A 22,093-nucleotide genomic window follows, 5' to 3' on the forward strand; every position below is an offset into this window, starting at 1 on the left:
TTCGCGAGTCCTATAACTACCTCATTGTGGTATTGGAGTCCATTAAGTTGAAGGAACTTACAATGGACTATGTGATGGCAAGACTTGCCTATCAAGTGACTAAGAGGAAAGAAAAAGATCCTCAAAGTGAAGATTCAACACTCTACTAATGTCAAAGCAAGGACAACCTTTTATACCAATAAGGTAATATCAAAACTTGCATTATTTGTGGAAAACCAAGTCATTTTGTACACAATTGCTATAAGGCCAAAAAAGAAGATAGAAAAAGTACCAACAATGTACAAGAGAAATTTGGAGGAGATTATTTTGCATTCATAGCAAGTGAAGGCACCTCTATGGCTGCTATATCCAAGTGGATTGTTGACTCAAGTGCCACTAAGCACATGACACTATACAAGTATTCATTTGACACTTATGAAGAAATTTCAGCAATAAGTGTCTTTATGGGAGACAATGGCATGGTACAAGCTATTGGAATAGGCTCCATTGTAGTAGAGATTTTTTTGAGAGAACAAACAAGGTGGATTAGATTTAAGGATGTCTTGGATTACCCAAGATCAAGAAAAATCTCTTTTCAGTGAGTAAATTAATTTTTTATAGTTATAAGGTACAATTTGATGAGAATGGGTGCTTTATAGAGACATTGGATAGAGATGATGTTGCCAAGGGCTTTAGAAATAGCAACCTTTACTTCATCAAGTGCAAGATGGTGAATAGAGTTGAAGTAGCCACATTTACTGAGTTTTTACTTGACCAAGATAAATTTGGCATTTGGTATCGACGCTTTGGTCATTAAAATGCGAAGAGCATGAAGGAACTCCAATCCATAGTAAGTGGCATGGATCTTGGTCGATTTAGCCATAATGCCAATACACTTACTTATAAAGGTTGTATTCAAGGCAAACAATAAAGCGCCTCATTTTCAAGTGGAGTAGAAATGCGTATCAGCAAGTTGTTGGAAATTATACATTTGGATGTTTGTGGACCTATGAGGATGCCATTAGTAGGAAGAACACGATATTTTATTACATTCATTGATGATTTTTTCAAGGAAGATGTGGATTTACATCATCAAATATAAGAATGAGTGCTTTTTTAGATTTAAAGACTTCAAGGCTCTTATAGAAAAGCAATGTGATTATAATATCAAGATATTGTGCACGAATAATGGAGGTGAGTACATGTCAAAGCATTTTGATGAATTTTTCAAGATTCAAGGCATTGTAAGATAAATCTCTACTTCATATACTTGACAACAAAATGGAGTTGCTGAAAGACCAAATCACACCATTGTGGAGATAGCAAGGAATATATTACATGTATAAAAGCTTGGATTTGAGTATTAGGCAGAAGCCATAGTAATATCAGTGTATATAAGGAATAAATATCCTACAAGTGCACTTACATCAAAAACTCCTGAAGAAGCTTGGAGTGGAAGAAAACCTTAAGAATTACAAGGCAAGATTAATTGCCAAACGCTATTTACAAGTTGTTGGTGTTGATTTCAATGAGACATTTGCTCCCATGGCCAAATTTACCACCATTAGTACCATTGTGGCAATTGGGGTAGCAATGGACTTCGAGATGCATCAAATAGATGTGAAGATGGCTTTCTTGATTGGAAAGTTGGAAGAAGACATCTACATGGATCAAACTCAAAGATTTGTCGAAGATGGAAAACAACACCTTGTTTGTAAGTTGAAGAAATCCTTCTATGGATTAAAACAATCACCAAGGGCATGGTACCAACATATTGATATATTATTTCTGAATGAGAAATTTCTAAGAAGTGAGGCTGATAATTTTTTGTATGTGATACAATCAAATGAATTTATATTGATTTTCATCCTCTATGTTGATGATTTGATCATAATAAGTAACATCATAAAGAAGATGGATTGGTTGAAGGCAAAGTTAGAAGAAAAATATGAGATGAGTGACTTGAGAGAACTCTACTATTATTTAGGAGTGGAATTTATAAGAGATCATAGTAACAAGACGATTACAATGAGCCAAAGAAAGTATATTAAAGAAGTGTTGAAACGATTCAACATGGAGGATTGCAAGCCCATTGGAACAACTTTGGAAGTCAACTTGAAGTTGAAGAAGCTCACAAATGAGAAATTTGCTGAGGTTGAAGATGAAATAAAAAGTATTCCATACAAGGCAACAATAGGCTCATTCATGTATGCAATGGTTGGCACAAGGATGGATCTTGTATATGCGGTAAGTGTTGTGAGTCAATACATGTCAAAGGCTAGACCAATCCATTGGGCAACCATCAAAAGGATCATGAGATACTTAAAAGACACTTTAAACTTCAAATTGTGTCTTAGAAGGAGTAATGTTGCATTATACGGTTATTGTGATGCGGATTGGGTTGGAGATGTAAATGATAGAAAATCAACAACGGGATATGTGTTCATTGTTGAAGTGAGAACAATCTCATGGAATTGTAAGAGACAGCCAACAATTGGAAGGTCTACAATGGATGCAAAATACATGGCAGGAAGTCATGGTGCAATGGAGGCAATTTGGCTAAGACAAATTTTAGAAGACATTGAATTTGTGCAAATAGAAGCAACTCCAATGAAGTGTGATAATCAAGGATGTCTTGTTTTTGCAAAGAATCCAAAGCATCACTCAAGAACCAAGCACATTGATATTCAATATCACTTCATAAGAGAGAAGATTGAAATGGGAGTGATTGATATGAAGTATTATGCAATGGAAGGCATGCTTGTTGATTTGCTCACAAAAGCACTAGTGAAGGATAGGCATCAAAAGTTAACAAAGGCATTAGGACTAATAGCCTTTGACCAATAGCAAAGTGAAAGTGTTAAAATAAAAAGTATTACCATAGGTATAATAAAATAAATAAGTATTACGTTAAATAAGTTGCTAATAGTCAAAGGGCAGCAAAAAGGTGAAGGGAGGTAATTAAGGTGACAACTAGGATGTAGGTGGCGGCTAGATTAAGAAAGAACCTAGGATTTAGTTGGATGAAGTAAAAATGGATGTGATATCAAAAAGATGGAAGTTGCTTCATTGATTAGCAACCACTACCTATAAGTAAAGGATGTTGGAAGTGGAAGGTATCTCATTCTACACTTCTCTTATGTGCAACCTTGTTGATTTCTACTTGTGTCTTGCTTGTTGTATTTCTTCAATAGAAAACCCTCTTTTCCAAAATTACTTCAAAATATTAATGAGGATGTTAGAGATCATATTCTCTATAATAGACAAATAATAATAACACAAATAGACTCTTGGATTTGACCTGGACCTTAATGGTATACCAAGCAATTGACTACTACATGCATAATATTAATTTTAAACAAAGTATTTGCACTTGGACTCATCACCTCACAAGGCATAGTAGAAGGTAAAAAATCTCTACAAAAAGCAAGCATGTAGAACACTCGATAATCTCTCACCAAGCATTTAGAATTAAGGAGACCATTTTTAAAAGTTTTAGTTTTAAAGATTTTTATTTTTATTAACCTGAAGGACTACAAAGACTTTCCTGAGTGGTGAACAATTAAATTACATAAAGAGATGTACAACTCGACCAATGAAACACTCTCCAAAGTCGACTTTGGCAGAACCTCCCCTTTACTGGGTGCAAATTCATACAATTTATCTCTCTGATGGACTTTGTCAAGAGATTTTCCTAAACTGAAGGAACTGACCAAAGCCTAGCTAAGAGCTGCCAATCTCCATGAATCTCTGTAAACTGCGCCGCTCAGATTACATGTAGCCTCTGGCTAAGACGAACTGGTGATTGCATAAGCATGTTCTGAGGGGGTGCTTGCCTTGCCTTGTCTCCAGATGCCTACAATGCAAGAACAGGATCGGTTAACTAACGAATCCAACATCAAGGCAGCAGTTAGTAAGCTACTCTGACCACCACATTCTGACCAAAATCATTGAAGGCTTCGTTCCCGTTCACCTATCGACCTGAGTAACAGGGTGCAACTAAGACGTCTAATGTGGATGTCTCTTGAATGACTTTGAGTACGTATTTATTTTAGCTTGAACAGATTCCTAGAGACTGTTTAAATAGAACCTGCTTTGCAAATCCTATCAATACCATAGAGTTTTACACTAGAATGTGGCTGACCTTGAAAACTTACATATTCTAACTGAAAAGAGTTCATAGCCGTGAAACTATTAAGTTCAAAGTATATTAAAAAAAACGCAACTGAGAACAAGTGACCTGGAGAACCCTGATGAAATACTGGGGTGAGGGACAGGCATACCCTTACTAGAAGTTCTTGGTAGACATTTTCGAGGCATCTCTTCAAGTCAGCATACGACGCAATGAGCATTGACCGCTCATCACGACTCAATAAAATTAACTTCTCGGGGACTCCGGCATCCAACTGTCCATATCAACGGCAAAAGTAGCATGGGTCATAATTTTCCATGCATAGCTGACTAAATGTGATCATCGAGTAATCGAAAACGGAAGCGAAGGATTTTGTTCAAGACACAAGGTTGAGTCTTTTAAATGCATGCAATAGAAAAGTAGGATTTGAAGCGCAAATGAAACGGTTTTTTTGTGCGATGAAACTGAGGCTGAATGATTCCAAGGTATAATTGAACCTCATTGATGATCCAGTCCATATACCTTGTTAAGACATTCAACAACGTGGCCCCAATCAATAACTGGTGTCCCTTCCTCTGATGTCTGCAACAAGGTGCAATCGAGTGATTAGAATTAATAGCATATATTCACGATGAACTTCAATGATATAAATGCTGAAGGGAGCAGTTTTACGAGTAGGAAAAAATATCAAAATATAAAAAAGGCAAATCCTCAGGGTTGAGGCAAAATAACCTGGTGAAAGACGGAATCCCGGAATAGCTTGAGCAGATACCGGTCACCAATTTCAGACCACGCTGGATCCATGTCATGCTCAGGCCGCTCATTTATCATTCCCAATTTGACAAGGATGCGTAAGAGACGCCCATTCTCAGTCTCTTTGCTCAGTTCATTCAAGTTTTCATCATTCTGCATATGAACATTCTCAATCTGTACATATACATCAAACAAAAAAGCAGTCTGATTTTGAGTATTGATTCACCAACACTTCAACGAGTAATAGCTTGTCCCAAACATGTGCAAGAAAATACCAGTTCCTGCCAAAATTTACTTAATTTATCAAGTGAGGTTTGAATATGCAGTATCCTTAAAAACCTGAGAAGTCACACTTATCTTCATGACTAAAGCGTGAAGTATTTTACTATACGGTAATTGCAAGATACGCAGAGGTTGACAAAGAGCTTCTATTAGTCCATAGCACAGTATTAAGAATTCTGACCCAAAAAAAACTTATACCTCATTGAACATACGATCTGCTAAAGCAGAGCACAATTGCCGAATACTGCAGATACCCGCTCCCTCTGACTTCTCAGGGGATGAGGCCAACAAAGCCTGAGTGATTCGAACTAGGTCAGCCGAATAATGAGATCCCATAAATTCCAACGATGCATTAGCAGTTGACCCACATGCGAGTGCAAGTATTAGACGGCCACACCCTGCTAAATCTTCTCTCTGCAATATTCCAAAAAAGAAAACATAACCTAACGTGAGAAATGCAACAAATATGCAAGCAGTTCGTCCATCATGATTACTGATTAAAATAGACCTATAATAGATACAATGTAATTGAGCAAGTCAATACATTCCGAAGTTAAACAAAATTAGTGCTAACTTATGCTTGGGATGAAGTTAAACAATGTCATGATTTCCAATGCCAGGTGACACATTGAAGCTCAAAGATCTAATCAAAAAATGCAATGCAGATATTTTCTTTAGAAACCCCACAACGGAATGCAAATCCATCAGCAAGAACTTACTTGGAACATCCGAGGATCATCGGATGGATCACCATGAAGAACGTCAAGGATACCAACACCAGATACGCGTATCCTACCCTTGCTTGTTAGGATAACTTTTGACGGATGTAAACCTCCAGGACGGAAGTATAGGCCAGCACTATGTACAGCCCGAAGAACAGTCGCCAGTTGCACCATGTAGCTCCAAAGCTGTTCCTCATTCACCTGAAACCAAATTTATTGCCAGCATTTAGAAGAGAAGGATATAACAGGCACATACACGAGCAAAAATTCAAAGATTCAGCTGATAAAGAAAGAATAATTATTTTCTGTACGGAAGATCTATTCAACTACTTAAAACGATAGCTTCTCAAGCCATCAGCTATTGGGTTCCAGTAAGCACTCGTATCATCCCCAACCAACCATGTAAAACTATTTGCACCTAAATTGAGAAAGATAACGATATTAAAAAAGTAATTCACTTACCGTCAAATGTACAACACCACTTGGTTGCTCCTGTTGCAAGTGAATTGCTTGAAGAGTAAGGGCAGCAGGATAATAGTCATGCACAAAGAACAAAGCTGCAGAATCCTCCACTTCTCGACTTACAAAGGACTCCCTAATTGCAACAATGTGAGGATGACGAGCAAAAGGTGCCCAACGTTCCACAACTTCAACTGCTGTATTAGCCAGCTCAGCCGTGGGTATCACCTAAACAATACACACAACTGAAACTGTGCATGTCATAGAAGCAAGAAAATACCCCGACGTTGGCAAAGAGGTAAAAAGCCAAATGGCATCATAGATAATAACGTAGAAGGGCGTGCAAAACACACTTGGGATCCCAAAATGGAAGATTTAACACATTCATGTACCAATATAAGTTAATTATTATCTGTTCTTACTTGATAAGCTAGAAAATGCCTCGAGTGTAGTTTTAATGATCTGGAAAAGTTTCTATTCAGAACATTTCTAGCCAAATGCAAGCTATGCATGCATGCGAGTGTGCGACAAAGACCTACACATCGACGTCTAATGCCAACATGCGGAACGTTGAGCTCAACATAACGAGTATGTTTGCAGCAGTCATAATGGCAGAAGAAGGCTTGCACAAGAAAAGTCCGTCTGAATCCAACATTGTGCGTCAGAGTGTGACGTAATTACCTGGTGACTGTCAATCCGCCGAATGGCATAGGCTTGACCATCTGACGAAGAGATTCCTTTAAAAAGCATCGTCCTTACACCAAATGAGGCGCTAGGAATTTCATCTTCACGATTAACATCTTCAAGGGGATATAAAGAATGGAATCGCTGTACCATCTCCGGTAGGTCAACAAGATCTTGCTCAGGGTCCAGCTGTCAATCCAATTATGCATTAGAAATTCCACCTGTGTAATCAGGTGGGATACCACTTAGCTCTCAAAGAAACGCATGATTACCATACTCGAAGTGTATTACGAGTATACACATAAGAACAGAATTGTATTTGGAATACACTAAAGACTCCTCGTAAACACTTCGAAAGATAATCTCATGAACGTGACTTCGGGTAACCGTTACGGTAATCCATAACCAATCACAAGGACTCTAACCAATATGTGGCAGACAAGGTCGGCGAAGATTATGTTTGGTAATGTACCTGGGCATGGATCAAAGAGTGACGACGTCGAAGCTCCTCACGTAACTGATCCGGAAGGAACCGTGACCCGAAGGGTACAGTGCCAGCTGGGAACTGACTCCTTGCAGTACGCGATTCATTGCGTCCAACAGGTGAGCTAAATGCATGTGACAAGCTGCTGATGCCTTGGCCAGGACCTAAGAAATAAGTCGCTCCTCCATGTGTTGCAGCTGCAACCGGAGAAGACCCAGAGATTGGGGAAGGTGACCTTACAGATGGCAACCTTTGCTGGGTTAAGCCAGTGCCAGTAAGAACTCGTTGACCCTGTCAAAAACTGTCTCAAATTGAGGAACAAATAGGATTTCACACGACTCTATCGCTAGCGTTAGGTTTATATATACGAGGGTGATTCAGATTGATCATTATAGTTTCTCCCCCTAAATTCATTTGCTTAGAGCCTTCAACTAAGCACTGAAATTACTTGAATACGTGGAGTTAACACCAACTGAATCTCTTAAAGACAAAAACGCCTTCTTTAAAAAAGTACAGTTATATTAAGGTACACTTTATTGACATTGATCACATGAAGTCTAGATCAAAGACCTGCTGAAAGTGTTGTTGTTGTTGTTGTTGTTGTTGCTGCTGCTGCATTCTGTGCCGCATTCGTTGCTGTTGTAGTGCCTGAAGTTGTATTTGGTGCTGAATTTGTGCCTGGTCATACAGCTCTGACTCAGAAATGTTTTTAACAGTGGAATCAAAATTAGCAACTTGATGAGACTAGTGTGGTTTAACTATACGGTTATTATCGGTAAAAACAAGAGCTCTTCTCTTAGATGTTCTTAAGACGAAAATTCAAGAAATACATGCGAAAATTAATTGTGTTATAAAAATAATCCTGACACAAAACAAAATACCTGCTGCTGTTGCTTTGTTGATGACTGAGACACAGCAGTGGGCTGCTGCTGAGGACTTTGAATCTGCCCTGTTTGTTGAGGTGACTGTGGAGGACCAATATGTTCTAAGGATTGCACAGAGAGTTGATCAGACTCTCGTCTTTCAGGGGTTGAGGGAAGCACGTGCTCTTGCACTTGATTATCATTGGAGAGTGCTAATGAAGATGACACAGAGCCACCTGCATCCGCTTTTAAAGCGAGAGGTTGCGACTTCTCAGGGGTATGAGTGCCTAAACTTTGTGACAGCCATATTGCATATGGTGGTGATTGAGATTGTTGCTGCAGTCAATCAACTTCCTAATCAGACCAGATGGGTCAATAGAGCTTTAATATGCTAATAAAAAAAATATAACCCAGAAATTACGCAGAAAATACCACTGAAAGAGAACAACAGAGGGAACCACCTCAGATTGCGAATTCAACAGTTGCTGCTGCTTCTCAGGAGTCTGAGCCCCGGTTCTCTGAAGCGAACGTAGAGAATAGGGCGATGACTGACCAGAGAATGCTTGATGCTGAACTCAAAAAAGTAAAGAAAGATAAATCAACTTGGAGAAAATCACGAAGTAAGCCCTATAATATAATGAGAAGGTGGAACTTCATAAATTAACGTAAAATGTTAATACAAGTCAGTGAATAGATTGTAAAATTATTCCGTAACTTCAGGTACTATTGCAGCACATACAGTAAGTGCAAATACCTGCTGCTGCAGTTGCATGTTTTGCATATGCTGCAGTAGTTGTGCCCTGATAGAAAATGGAAACGACAGACCACCGCCACAATTGTAAGGAAAACGAGACCTGCAGCCTACTTGTAACTTCACCAGGAAGAGAAATATCTAATCCCGTCACAGCATAACAATGCTGTAATGGTTACATTCCCATTGTAATATTTTGAATCGGAGAATGTTTCTATAACTGATTGTTTATGAAAACATTCATAGGCGCAATCTGAATTAAAGCCACAGTAGTATCTATGGCAAACAATGACCAAATGCATACCTGGTCGAGAATGATGGATTTGGAGGAGACATAGCTGTCATGCCAAGCGCAGGATCATCCCCATCGGGCAAACGAAAAGAAGGCAAAACTGTAGGCATGTCCATTCCCATGTACTGGTTATTGCTAAGTACACTTCCACTAATACCACGAGCTGCAGCAGCTAGCATGTGAGCTTGTGCTTGAGCCTGAGCTTGCACCTGAGCTTGCAACTGAGCTTGCACCTGAGCTTGCGCAGCAACTTGTTGCTGTATTTGCTGTTGAAGCTGTGACAATTGATGTTGCCTAATTTGTAGCTGTTGTTGAGGTGCAGGACCTCCCAACGCCATCAAGGAGGAGCTAACCGGCTGTAAGGCCCAACCCATACCCGACGATCCACCTCCCGTTGTCGCTCCAGTCACAAGGTGCTGCCTTGATCTTGGCACAAAGGGAACAGCACTAACCGCGGAGGCAACTGAACCCCCTGATGGCACAAACGGTGTTGCATTTGCACTCCCAACACTTGCTCCTTGAGTAGTACCACTATATGGGGGTGAGGGGCCATTTAAACTCCCGCTTATTGCAGAAGAAATGCTAGGAATGAAGGGCTGTGCATTAAGTAAAGAATTGCTAAATGAGCTGAGCGAGGTGCTCACAGAGATACCACTGGAGATTGTATCTGGATTTCCACTAACTTCAGCTTCCTCTACTAACGATCCTGGAGCTGAGGTTGTTTGAGTATCGACCACAGATGTCTGTCCTGAAGATACACTAAGGCTGTCATTCTGTGTCGTAGAAATGGTTGTCGAAGTGGCTTGTGAAGTCACCGCAACACATTTCCCAGGAGTCACACCACCCCAAGCACTCAAAGAAGCCCTTTGGGCTGCTGCTACAGCTGCAGGAACAAATGCTGGAGCAGAAACTGGTAACCTATGGTTCCTTATTGCAGCTGCATGAATATAGAAAACCACATCACACTGTCCTTAAAGGTTGGATATAAAAGCGACTAGCAATATTCAACAGCTCTCAACTACCTATCATACAGAAAAGCATATTGCATCAAAAACATTGAAAAATCCGTCAATTTGATCAGAAGGTCAATATGACGCTGGTCAGAAGGCGCTCATTCAAGAATGAATGTAAGGTCGTCGATCTTCAATTTTATATCTACCAGCAGTACAGATTAGATTCGTTAAGATATTTTTACCAACTGCCCCAGAGCTGAGGGAAGACGATGCCGTGGAAGACCAAGATGAATACACTACAGAGGTTGACACATTGGCAGCGGTTGTTGAAGACGCGGGAGGCCTGCATCAGATAACTATATTACAACCATATTCTGGTTCATGTAACTGCCACCAGGAATCATATCGATCTGCTAATCCTACATCATTAATACCCACCTGAGATCATAAGAGCAGATGTAACTAATCAATACGATCTTTTATCGAAGTAACATCACTTGCTCACTTCCAAATGTCATACACAGAATGCAATTAAGTGAATGCCTCAGAAATATGCTTTTAAGTCAAGAGGAATATTCAACCATGACACTCAGCTTGCCATTTCGGAATAAGATAAGACTTCAATGAGAGATTTACAACACTGTTCGCGCGAAAGGATGACGTCCAGAGATAAACCAGCCACGTCTGGCCAACAATTAGATTCCAAGAAGCATAACCGAAAAGCGCTCAGGCTCATTTCCAGGTTAAAAGGATTTATTGAAAGGATAAGAATGAGAGATATTACCCTGCACGAATTACGCCTGGAATTTCATGGTTGTACTCGCATCCATTTTTCTCGTTCTGAACCATCAACCATAGAATTAATCACCCAAACATTGTCATCATAAATATTACAGAAGATGAATACAGCAAGTGATAAGCAAGTTGTTAATAGCTTTGAACAAGGACTTGATAATCTCAGTTCGTTTGTTACAATCATTTTCACATGTCCCACAAACAGAGGTCAATTCGAAATGAAAGAACCTTGCAATAACCGGTGAGAAGAAGTTCCTTGCAGGCTTTTTCACGCTTAGGTACTACAGCACATCCACAGGAACCAATGGAAGTTAGAAAGAGGCTTTGTCAAAAGCGCCAGCATTCTAGCTGCTGCCATCATAACACCAACTAGTAGGTGCCCAGCTCCGATGATAATCTTGTATGTATCACAATTAAATTGACGTATACACAAGGCAGTGAACTGAGAAGAAACAATAACCTGTTACATGGTGCAAACATTCAAGAAAAGTTCTAAAGTGATCAGAATTCCTCAAAATATATCTCTGAGAAACGAAACCTGGTCGGATCCCAGCCAATACATGGCACAAAAATGATCATTCTGATAAGTTTACTGCATACTTAATGGCTAAATCATATGGGTATAAACCACATCTCGCCAGATATTTATACACTTCTATTATCGGTGGTTTAATTTCGAGCAATTTCCAGTTCTATGACCACATAGTTGACAAGAGGGGGCTATGGAACTGACCAGACTTGCCTGTCGCAGCTCTGTCAGCAGGATTGTGAGCGAAGTTGCACTGATCACCAAAAAAGCAAGTCCCTGATGTTGCCCAGTAGCGACAAGTCACGTTGCTGTACCACCCACACACAGAAGAGAAATCGCACAATCCAAAAGATCAGAAAACAAAGTATAGACGAATTTGGCAGACTCGGATATGATGTCTAGTGAGCAGAGGTTGAGTAAAAAACAAGAACATGTAGTCCGATTTGTGCTCTCAAATGAAACCCTAATTCTAGACACGATATGAGACTAGCTCTCGTACCCAGGTCGTCAACTCCAATCCCAATCCATATGATACGGGTATCCTCGTTTACAAATAGACACAATCGATTGTGAGACGATAACGACCAATATCACCAAATCCAGAACTATAGAACTTGGAAGAGGCCTGTAGGATTAGAGTTGTCTCTTCGAATGACTGAATTGAGCACCAGATCACAAGTCCAGTACCTCTTACTCATAGTCGAAGCACTTAAAACACGTACAGTGTACTTAATTGCCTAAGTTTCGATTTCACAAATTCCTGCCCTAGCCAAGTTATTTGAACACACAAATCGCAACTCCATTAACCTAATCAGCATACTCTCTTTAACAACTTTCGGTATTGATTCTGCTAAGTCTAGAATGCAGCTCGTCATAAGCGAGCCAGGAAAATTGTCCTGGAAAAACATTTACGCTTTGATTGCAATTGCGATCAACTATTTCTCTAGTCCACAACAATCTCAATAAGATGCCTATCACATAAAAAATAAGAAAATAAGAAAATAAGAAAATAAGAAGAAGGAAGTCCACAAAGGAACCAACTGACATGATTAATGTTGGTTCAGACAGAAGATCTTAACGAAACTCCTACAAAGCCATATTCATATTCCAAACTACGTAAATCTCTATGTGATTTGATGAAAGAGGCAGGGTCCGCGAGATCAAAAGGATACCTGACAGGGGGCTTTTGTGGTGAAACACTCATTGCATCGGAGGGGGGTTTACTTCCATGACACTCTCAATTCCTAGCCATAACCATCTTCTTTCTCCTGGACCAAATATATCGTCAATCTGAAGTCTGTCTTAGAACTTCGCATAGATGATGAATCACTCTGCTTGCCTGTAGTCACTAAACGTTCTGATTACAAATTGCATAATAACAATGTGGCTCGTTAAACGAATCAAAGAGGAGCGGTACAAAGTATTGAACAATGAAATTCATTCCATTACATTAGGGTTACATAAATTTTCTGCCCTACTTGGAATGATATGTTTCACAACGCAGAGCCACAACTGAGGATCACAGGTCCCGAGAACTTCAAATTTTGCACGCAACAACTACACCAAAGATCATCCATGCGGCACAACATCAAAAATTGCACAGATACAATAATGTCCGCACTCATTAAACGCGACTGAAGTAACATCCCAGTGCTAAACACCCTGAACCAACCTAAAACTCAACCAAACGACTCAGAACACACACAGCGTCTCACTAGCAACCAAAAAAATAAATTAAAATCGCATTAGTCCCCAGCCGCCACACTCACTGTACAAACTCGAACCACAGCTCATCACGCAATTCGGCAACTTACACCAGGCCCAAGTGCAATGCGACGCAGAATCGTGTACAGGGTTCCAAACAGAGTACCAATCAGAGCACAACCAAGCGTGGAATTCAGTTCGAAAGGGTATCACAAGAAAACAGTTCCTATATAGAATCAAAACAGTTCCGAGTGGTGTACAACCTAGCGAAGACAGATAGCATCAGGGGGAGCAGAGTGAATAGGGATTGAGAAGAACAGATTCAGGGAAGAAAAGACGACATGAACTGAATGTGGGAACAAATGAAATGAAAAAGCTTCCACACCTCGCAGCAACCGAGAAGCAGGGAAGAGAATACTACTCAAATGCTGTCGTAATCAGGACTCAAAGCTAGATAAGTGGATAGGAAATGTAGATCGTATCCAGATTCGAGGTGGTAGATTTGCTTATATTCTTCGTTGCATGCGACCACAAGGACGAATTCTACCAAACTCAAGTCCTACTTTACTAACAATGTTTCCGATTGATAGGGAACGAAATCCAAGCCCACTGCTCACTTCGAACAGTTCAAGGATGTTTGGAGAATCCTGCAGCAGCCATACTTTGGAGTGAATAGCTAACCTTGCTCGAAACTTTTCGCTCTCGGTCAACTTTGAGATTTGTCTTCCGCAATGACCGCTTACTTGGACTGATTACATTTTGACTAAATGGATGAACCCAATCGACCACATGGAATTCTTCATTTTCCCATTCATTCGGTGCCACTAAACCCTAAACCTGGCGGTGCACAATCGGGCTTGTGAAGTTGAATTTCCTAACGTCTACTGTTTTTCGGTCTTCTCCTCATGCTTCTGTACAGGTTGGGTTCAATTTTAATTGGCAACAAAATTCTTGGAGAGGGGATTGATGTATTGAGTCAAAGATGACGAAGAATCGGAAGAAACAAAGAGGTGTTGCCGCCATGGAGGACGACACCCCTACCGTTGCTGCAAGAGCTATCGTTCCGGACGGTAATGGTGTTGATGAAGGTAGGGCTGCGTAGATTTTTGTGATGCTCCCTCTTGTTAGTGCCTGATTCAGATTTTTTCTTTGATTTCGTGTACTTTTATCAGTGGTGTAAGAATCTGTTCCGGAATGTGCTACTACTGGTAGTCCCTGGCGTATGTGGGAGTGTCGTGGCAGCGATTGAATTTGAAATAGAATATTGCTCAAAGTCTGATGCGTCCATTTTTGAACGTGGTTGTGAAAACATAATATATGGCTTGTTTCTTACATTTTGTATTTGACTTGACTGACATCCACTTAAATGACATGGTGCGCAAACTATATGTCTTTGATTTAGTATCTATGTTGGTATAAGATCTAGTTTCTTTGGTTCCTCGTACACCTAGTTTCATGATCATTCATTGGTATTGGGAAGATTTATTCCATTATATTTGCTCAATAAAATATTTCTGCACCTCGCTCCCATGTTTTGTCCATTGCTGTTTATATTGTTACAAAGAACAAGATCATAACAAGCTAGACGACCTTCTTTTATTCCTCTGTTTTTTTTCCCCTCTTTTTCTTTCTGTATTGTCTCTGATTGTCGCTTGTATGCATCACAGCGATGGACACTACTGGAGACCAGGCTATCGAGATTACTGGTGCGGAATTGGACTTACTCTCGTCGAAGAAGAAGAGAAAGAAGAAGGGCTCGAAGTCCAATGGTCTACAAGTTCAGGGGTATGTACCTATGTACCCGCCCGAACATTTAATTTACAGCATTAGTGACATTATTTTGAGGGAGAGCCATAAAGCACACTAACTTATCTACATTCACTTCAGGACGAATTGCATTTATTCTCTATGATCATGGCTTGCAAGGAAAGTTGTCTTGTTATCATGTTTCAGTTATTTTTAGTATACGATTGAGGATCAAAGCATTCAGGTGAAGCAAGTGTGAGATTCTTTTGTTTCAAGAAAGTTTCAGACTTAGTCTTTTAAAAAAAAGTAATAAAAAGAAAAGTTATTGCTCTAATGCGTTTCAGATCGTGCGTACGAATACACATCTGGGATAAATCATCTGTGGATTTCTGCGTGCTAGTCTACAGTAGTCTGGACCTTACAGGATAGTCTCGCTACTTAAGAAATTCCCTTGCACGCCAAAATCTAGAACCATTATCGTCTTCACTTTCCATTTAGACATGTATGAAGTTGTTTATGCACAAATGTTAACATACCCATGTGCTTTTTTCAGGCTGATCCAGAAGAAAGAGCCTCCAAAGCGCAAGGCTGTGAAACAGCGTAAAGAGAAGTCCATAGAAAGAGCTTTATTGAACATGGATAAGCAACAGGAGAAGCTTCAGAAAGATGAGGTCAAGGCAGAGAGGATTTCATCTTTAAAGAACCTATATTAGCATGTACATAGAGAAATATTTAGTAACATTGTCTCGAAATTCAAACCTCTCTCTCGCAAGTTGGGAGATTCCTTCATGTTTGTCTTCGGGAACCGACTATTCAGGTCTGCACTGTTTGCATTGAAGTGTTTTCACATGTGGGCAACGAACAACGATGCTGATCAACCTTTAGCATTCATGAAGACTCATTTTGCACAAAACTTTTTTACTGCACGGTGTATGCTTCACGAAGTGCTCAGCTGCAAGGTTTGCCTTCAGCTCTAAACCTTTGCACACATTTTTCTAAGACCAGTAGAGAACAATTTCAGCAAGCAATTAAATCTCACTTATACTTGAGTGGTACAGAACAATTATACTCGGATTGCAAGTTTAGCCAATTAGAGATCCTCGTCACCTCTTGAGGGTTATTCCCTTAAACTTCCTTAGTCTATAGATTATTCAGATAAAACTTATACTTGTATTGGTTAAACTATCATGCATACACATGTTTCAAGAGTACATGAAAGATTTTTCGTGCATTTAATTTATAACAGCGATGATAAACTCAAAACTTCAAAGTTAGTGATACATCTCAAATATGTAATTCAAACTTTAGTTCTTTATCATATACGATTGTTTCATTAGGATTGCATATCATAATGCAGTCAACAATAATTATAAACTTGAACATAGAAAGACCGTCAAAAACACAATCTTTTAATTTAAACAAATGCAAAAATATTCACCAAGCAATTATGTCCAAATATTCTACCAACTTACACAAAATCTAGCACATTCAACTCTGGTGTGTTCAGAATGGGACATCATCCGTATTGGACGTAACTATAACTTGCACCGACGAATGATGAAAGGGATGGATGGACGGGCGTAACTTTTTCCAATCAAACTAAACGCAGGTTGTGCTGATCTGCAGGTGTGAATAGGGACCCTAGTTGAGCTATCATCCCATTGGCCCCTAGTGGTCAAATCGAGTGTGCCTGGCCACCGATTGGCCGAGACCCGTGGGGCATCGTTGAGTGGTGACGTGGCGAACAGAGCGTCTTGTGAGCTTCCTCCATGCTTCGTCTCTAGGTTTATTTGCTTCCGATGTCTGGAGTTTGTTTCGAAGGGACTTCGGGTTGAAGCTGTAGAGAAAGCAGGCTGTTCCGATGCAGTGATGGCGTTGGATGGAAAGCCTTGGTGGTGTTGCGTGTGATGGCAAGGGTTTGATTGAAGGTGTGATTGAGGTCGGCGTGCTTAGTGGTGTTGTTTCGCTGAAGGGAGAGAGCATTTGGCGGGGTTTGGTTTGGTTTGGTTCGCGCGTTAGAGAGATACCACTTCGTGCGGTGGTTGAATTTGGCGATGTGAAACTGTGTGAAGTTAGGAGATGCGGAGAAGATGAGAAATAAGGAGTGGATGTGTGCAATGCAACAATTGTGAATTCGCGAGGATCAAACGGATCTCTTAACTTATGGTAGGGGAATTTGATTGCTAGTGGATTAGGGTTCCTTTCTCCGTTGGGGATGCATTCTGTGGACAAGTGATACTTGGTTGGGCAACGCGTGAGGGAATTTTTGGATTCCGGAAGATCGTCTTGGCAATTTTGAAGCAGAGTGAAGGAATTGCTGATATGGTGAAATTAGGGCGTTACGCCGCGCTTAGCGCTGGGGGCGCGGTGGCCGTCATTATTCATGCATTTAGGAGTAGAGAGCAGTTCTATCCCGCAATGTTGTATCTGGCAACCTCGAAGATCAACCTAGTTCTTCTTCTCAACATGGCTCTGGTAGTTATGTGCATGATCTGGCAAGCGATTAAGACCTTGTTCCTTGGAAGCTTGCGGGAAGCGGAGGTGGAGCGCTTAAATGAGCAATTGTGGCGTGAGGTTATGGAAATTCTGTTTGCCATGACCATTTTCAGGGAGGAATTTAATGTGATTTTTGTGGCTATGATCACTGTACTGTTGTTTATCAAGGCTTTTCATTGGCTTTCGCAAACACGAGTGGAGTACATTGAAACCACTCCGTCTGTATCGAGACTTTCACATTTTCGAATAATCACATTCATGGCATTTCTGCTATCTCTCGACCTTTTATTTCTCCAATTCTCTGTCTCGCACCTTCTGCGCACGCGAAAAGCATCGGTATCCCTCTTTTTTGCATTTGAGTAAGTAGTCTTACTGCTTCAATCATGAACATCGATGCTTGTCTTGTGTTTCGGTTTTAAAGTGAAGGGGAGCGAGTTTGTTGAACATCATGTCGACAGTCAATGCTCATCACCACTTTAGGATGTGGAAGTTTTGGTGCACAGAATTGTATAATTTGCTGAGATTTCTTCGCTCAGTTAATGTTTCTAGTGATTAGGTACTTAATTATTTCCTCTTATTGAAGCTTAAGAGAATAATGAGGATTATTGAGGTGTTTTGCTTAATGTGCGGTCATATGCAATAATGTGATGTCAGTAGAACATGAATCATCATTGTCTCTTAGAGCTCTTTGGTGAAGGTGCTAATTTGTGTCGCTCACTTCAATCAGGTATGGGTTTCCTTGGACTAGATAGAGCGATAACAGCTTATAACTAGACGTCTGTGAGCTTGAGCGTGAGTACTCGTTTTGACATGATTGTGTATTCATGTGGTGCAATGTTTTGCAGGTATGTAATTTTGGCAACATCTACGATAGCAACTTTCCTGAAATATGTTCTATCGGTGGGAGACATGGTGATGGAGGGCCAGTGGGACAATAAAGCTGTATACATCTTCTACATAGAGCTTGTGCGAGACCTGCTGCATCTGTCTCTATATTTGTTCTTCTTTCTTGTGATATTTATGTAAGTCAATTTTATTCCAATGATATTATTTGACTTGTGATTTAACCTGCAATGTCTGGTTGATTTGTATGTTACCTTCGGGGGAAGATCTAGTATCTATCTCAAGGGTATCATCTGTACGATGTTTGCTGCAGTTAGTCCTGTGTTCACAGTTTGACATGTTGCCGACTACATTTTGTCATGTCTAATAAGTTAGCGTTAGTTAAAGGAAAACCTTCTCAGATTTTGGTCCCCTACTGGTGGTTGCAGTCATTATGGTCTTCCTCTGCACCTCGTGCGGGAGCTTTATGAGACTTTTAGAAATTTTAAAGCTCGAGTTGCTGATTTTATACGATACCGAAAAATTACCTCCAACATGAATGATCGATTCCCTGATGCGACCGAGGAAGAACTTGGACGGTATGGTGTTTGCGTTTGATTTTACTAGCTATAGTGTCTGAACGCTTTGTTTGGTTGTAATCTACCACTGAACTCCCTAGTGTCAAGCTCTTTGGGGCCTAAGCAAGCCACCTTTCTTTTCTTTTTTTTTTTCTTTTTCCTCTCATTTTGCCTCGAGGCATATTGGGATTAATTTGTCAAATCTATATGTCTCTGCTGACTCCTTTTGGACGAATTTTGTTGTTCGAAAAGCAGTGATGCGACGTGCATAATATGTCGAGAGGAGATGTCTGCCGCCAAAAAGCTACCGTGTGGACACTTTTTTCATGTTCATTGTTTACGATCTTGGCTTGAGCGGCAGCAGACTTGTCCCACCTGTCGAGCGCCTGTTTTTGCTTCTGAAAGTGCCCCTGCAAATGCAGCGGATGCTCCAGTAGCTCATCAACAAGATCCTCAGCAAGACCAACCACAAGGTGGAGGTCTGTTGTGTTAGAGTTATGGGACGTAAACACTTGAACAGTTTTTTAATTTAATTGGTTTCACGTTTTGACAATGTTAAGAGATAATAGAGATGTTGGATATCTGTCAGTCCAATTTGTGCAGTCTGGTGCTGTTTATCAAGATACGTTCTGTCGTCAGGCTTTCAGGCCTTCTCTTCTGGATTTCATATACTCCTGAGAGTTTCTCACCTCAAACGTGCTGTGCAGGGCAAGGTGCTCCTCCTGATAGGCGTCCTTTCCAAGCACAAGGCCTAGTTCAGTGGCCAGGAACTGGTACAGCGGCTTACATGCGACATCCACTGTACATGCAAGCTTCTGTATCTGCCAATAATCAGCCCCACCCAGCAGTCACGTGTCTTGCTGTGCAGCCTGGTAACGTGGCATGGTATGTCACGTCTCGCTATTCTAGATATCTAAGAAACCAGCGGGGAGTTTCTGATTGTCAATCCTCGTACACCAAGTTACTGAACGCACGATTAGACATGAAATGCACGTAATTTAAAATTTATAACTCTGATTAGATGGGTCAGTCGTATTCCATATATAAGAGAGGTTGCAGAGTAGTTGCTATGAACGAGTTTTATTTACCTATTTATTTATTTCTTTATAATAATATCCTTGTAACAGATGTCGTCATAGAGTCTACGTGTATTAAAAGTCCATTTACAATGATTGTGTTTCAGAGACCCTGCAGTTTGATCCCTTTCACAATGCTCTGAGTTTAAATGTGTCATGCAAATGCTGACGACGTTTTTATCTTTATGTTCTTTTTCTTTTTTCATTCGTCATTTATTCAATATTTCCATGATTACAATGCCATTTGTTTTACTGACAGGTATCCAGCATATATGCGGATGATTCCCCAGGGGAATTTTCCCGGTGCCTCCCAAGGTAACAATTCTGGTAATGAAGCTGGGCCAAGCGGCTCTACTGCAGCACCACCGAGGGCAAACACTTCTGCACAGTGCTATCAGATGCCTGCGTATGGATGCATTCCTTTGGCAGGTTTTATTCTTCAGCAACAAACTCAAGGTGCTCAAGTTACGTCTACTTATGGAGATTCAGAACGTCAAACTGGACCAAACACAAGGAATACTACCCCTCCATCAGTGCTTCAGATTCAACTGAGTCAAATAGAGCAGTACATTGAGGTACTTATATTTTCGTAGACAGTGTTGTGTATGTGCTAGTTTGGTGTTGCATAGTTTAGTGCTATGGATTGAACTTAGCATAGCAGTTAAGATTAATATTGTGCTCAATTCTGTGGACCTTTATTATTATTTTTTCAGGTTATGCAGAAGCAGTTGCAGTCAGCTATACAACTGCAACGTCAATTGAGGAGCATGAACACAGAGACTCATGTTACTACCGCTTCGGGGTCTTCACAGGAAGGAAGCATTGAAAATTTATCTGCACCTACCCGCGACAGGCTTGATACAAAAGGAAAGTCGCCTATTAGCAGTAAAGATGAGGAAAGCATACTATCATCTTTTGATGGTGTGCCTCCGAACACACAGACTCATGATCTGACTTCTCTTCTCACTGCACAAGAACAAGGTCTGGTTACCTCTCCTCCTGCCCCTGAGGAGTACGGCATTGCATCTGGGAAGGACACGTCAACTGATGAACACGATGATGCAAGGCAAGGTGATCATGGTAAGTCATGATCTTCGTTCAATTTGTCTATATGTCACGGTCCATCCGCAGCCCCCTTTGAAGGCTATCAGCCTCTATCCCTCAAGCACTATCCGGCACTGGGCACACGATCTGGACCTTTGAAGTGTTTCAATTTACCCTTCATCAGCGGCTTCGTCTAGCTTAGGACGCTCTTCTCAGTATTAGTCTCAAACTATGGTGGTTTCCACCGTTTGGTTTTTAAATATATGGAAATTTCTATTCCTTTGTATGTAAGTGTTACTTTTTTCCTTTCAAATCGTGAGATCCCTCACTGTATTGGTCTGAGACCAGGCTTAACGCCACTCTGTATATTCCTGCTAGTAATTCAGGTAACTTTCTGGGGTGGGTTTCTTATTCTTCAGCCCTGAGGAGCGCTTCAAAATATGATCAGGCTCAGTGGCATGTGTCAAGTGAACTTTATCAAGGAGGAACCCAATACTTTAAATGGGTCAAATCTAGTCTTGAATGCTTATCAGTCCTCAAGCTTGAAATTGGTATTTGATGCTGTGATTTGGCGATTCCATACACTTGTTGACTATGTAATTCTGTTTATTTATGGATGCTTTTGTTGTGTTGGCTGCATCAATTATGGCAAGGATCTGGGAGGTATGTCCTGAGTGTTCAATCACCACCTGTGGTACTTTCATACATAGGGTTTGGTTGTTGCTACAACATTGTTCAGCTGTGTCAAGTATCCTTTGAAGCAAAATGTTCTGGAAGCTTCTTTTCCTGTTAGGAATTTGTAAACATGGGTTTCAAACCAATCACTGTATAAATTTTTGTGTCATTTGCCCATGACGTATTCTTGGACACCTTGTCATTCTCATGGCAATATTTTGCCTACTTACCTAAAATGCATTGCACTTTGGGAACTGTCCAATAGTACACATAA

The 22,093-nt window shown here is 40.5% G+C and overlaps 3 protein-coding genes across 18 annotated transcripts; 2 read left to right on the plus strand and 1 right to left on the minus strand.

Annotated features, from left to right (window-relative positions):
* Nucleotides 1-3,472: 3,472 nt before the first annotated feature.
* On the minus strand, nucleotides 3,473-13,904 carry LOC112293536 (uncharacterized). 14 transcript variants are annotated; one of them, XM_073539725.2, is made up of 21 exons: nucleotides 13,493-13,758; nucleotides 13,157-13,235; nucleotides 12,851-13,017; nucleotides 11,883-11,986; nucleotides 11,378-11,430; nucleotides 11,139-11,194; nucleotides 10,597-10,697; nucleotides 9,414-10,338; nucleotides 9,113-9,158; nucleotides 8,817-8,927; nucleotides 8,377-8,694; nucleotides 8,066-8,173; nucleotides 7,484-7,786; nucleotides 7,009-7,200; nucleotides 6,331-6,555; nucleotides 5,866-6,069; nucleotides 5,345-5,560; nucleotides 4,844-5,038; nucleotides 4,634-4,693; nucleotides 4,263-4,385; nucleotides 3,473-3,835 (listed from the first exon to the last, which is right to left on the minus strand). In XM_073539725.2, the coding sequence occupies exons 3-21, from the start codon at nucleotides 12,880-12,882 to the stop codon at nucleotides 3,746-3,748; spliced, it is 3,462 nt and encodes a 1,153-aa protein (XP_073395826.1). In that variant the 5' UTR covers nucleotides 12,883-13,017; nucleotides 13,157-13,235; nucleotides 13,493-13,758; the 3' UTR covers nucleotides 3,473-3,745. The 14 variants fall into 14 exon arrangements, with proteins under 14 accessions (XP_073395826.1, XP_024398839.1, XP_090113108.1 ...); XM_024543071.3 differs by lacking the exons at nucleotides 13,157-13,235; nucleotides 13,493-13,758 and adding an exon at nucleotides 13,768-13,904; XM_090256982.1 differs by lacking the exon at nucleotides 13,157-13,235 and having other exon boundaries at nucleotides 8,820-8,927; nucleotides 12,851-12,946; nucleotides 13,493-13,768.
* Nucleotides 13,905-13,917: 13 nt separating this feature from the next.
* On the plus strand, nucleotides 13,918-15,917 carry LOC112293538 (uncharacterized). Of its 2 annotated transcripts, XM_024543079.3 has the most exons (4): nucleotides 13,918-14,050; nucleotides 14,302-14,470; nucleotides 15,050-15,167; nucleotides 15,682-15,917. In XM_024543079.3, the coding sequence occupies exons 2-4, from the start codon at nucleotides 14,365-14,367 to the stop codon at nucleotides 15,839-15,841; spliced, it is 384 nt and encodes a 127-aa protein (XP_024398847.1). In that variant the 5' UTR covers nucleotides 13,918-14,050; nucleotides 14,302-14,364; the 3' UTR covers nucleotides 15,842-15,917. The 2 variants fall into 2 exon arrangements, with proteins under 2 accessions (XP_024398847.1, XP_090113110.1); XM_090256984.1 differs by lacking the exon at nucleotides 13,918-14,050 and having other exon boundaries at nucleotides 14,249-14,470.
* A 998-nt stretch (nucleotides 15,918-16,915) lies between these two features.
* LOC112293653 (ERAD-associated E3 ubiquitin-protein ligase HRD1B) lies at nucleotides 16,916-21,671 on the plus strand. Of its 2 annotated transcripts, none has more exons than XM_024543334.3 (7): nucleotides 16,916-17,983; nucleotides 18,470-18,646; nucleotides 18,896-19,045; nucleotides 19,280-19,503; nucleotides 19,732-19,909; nucleotides 20,360-20,675; nucleotides 20,814-21,671. In XM_024543334.3, exons 1-7 carry the CDS (start codon nucleotides 17,451-17,453, stop codon nucleotides 21,189-21,191), a joined length of 1,956 nt encoding a protein of 651 aa, XP_024399102.1. In that variant the 5' UTR covers nucleotides 16,916-17,450; the 3' UTR covers nucleotides 21,192-21,671. The 2 variants fall into 2 exon arrangements, with proteins under 2 accessions (XP_024399102.1, XP_024399103.1); XM_024543335.3 differs by having other exon boundaries at nucleotides 19,280-19,497.
* The last annotated feature ends 422 nt before the right edge of the window (nucleotides 21,672-22,093 follow it).

The sequence above is a fragment of the Physcomitrium patens genome, chromosome 16 (genome assembly GCF_059467195.1).
Source record: "Physcomitrium patens ecotype Gransden chromosome 16, ASM5946719v1, whole genome shotgun sequence".
Taxonomy (NCBI): Eukaryota; Viridiplantae; Streptophyta; class Bryopsida; order Funariales; family Funariaceae; genus Physcomitrium; species Physcomitrium patens.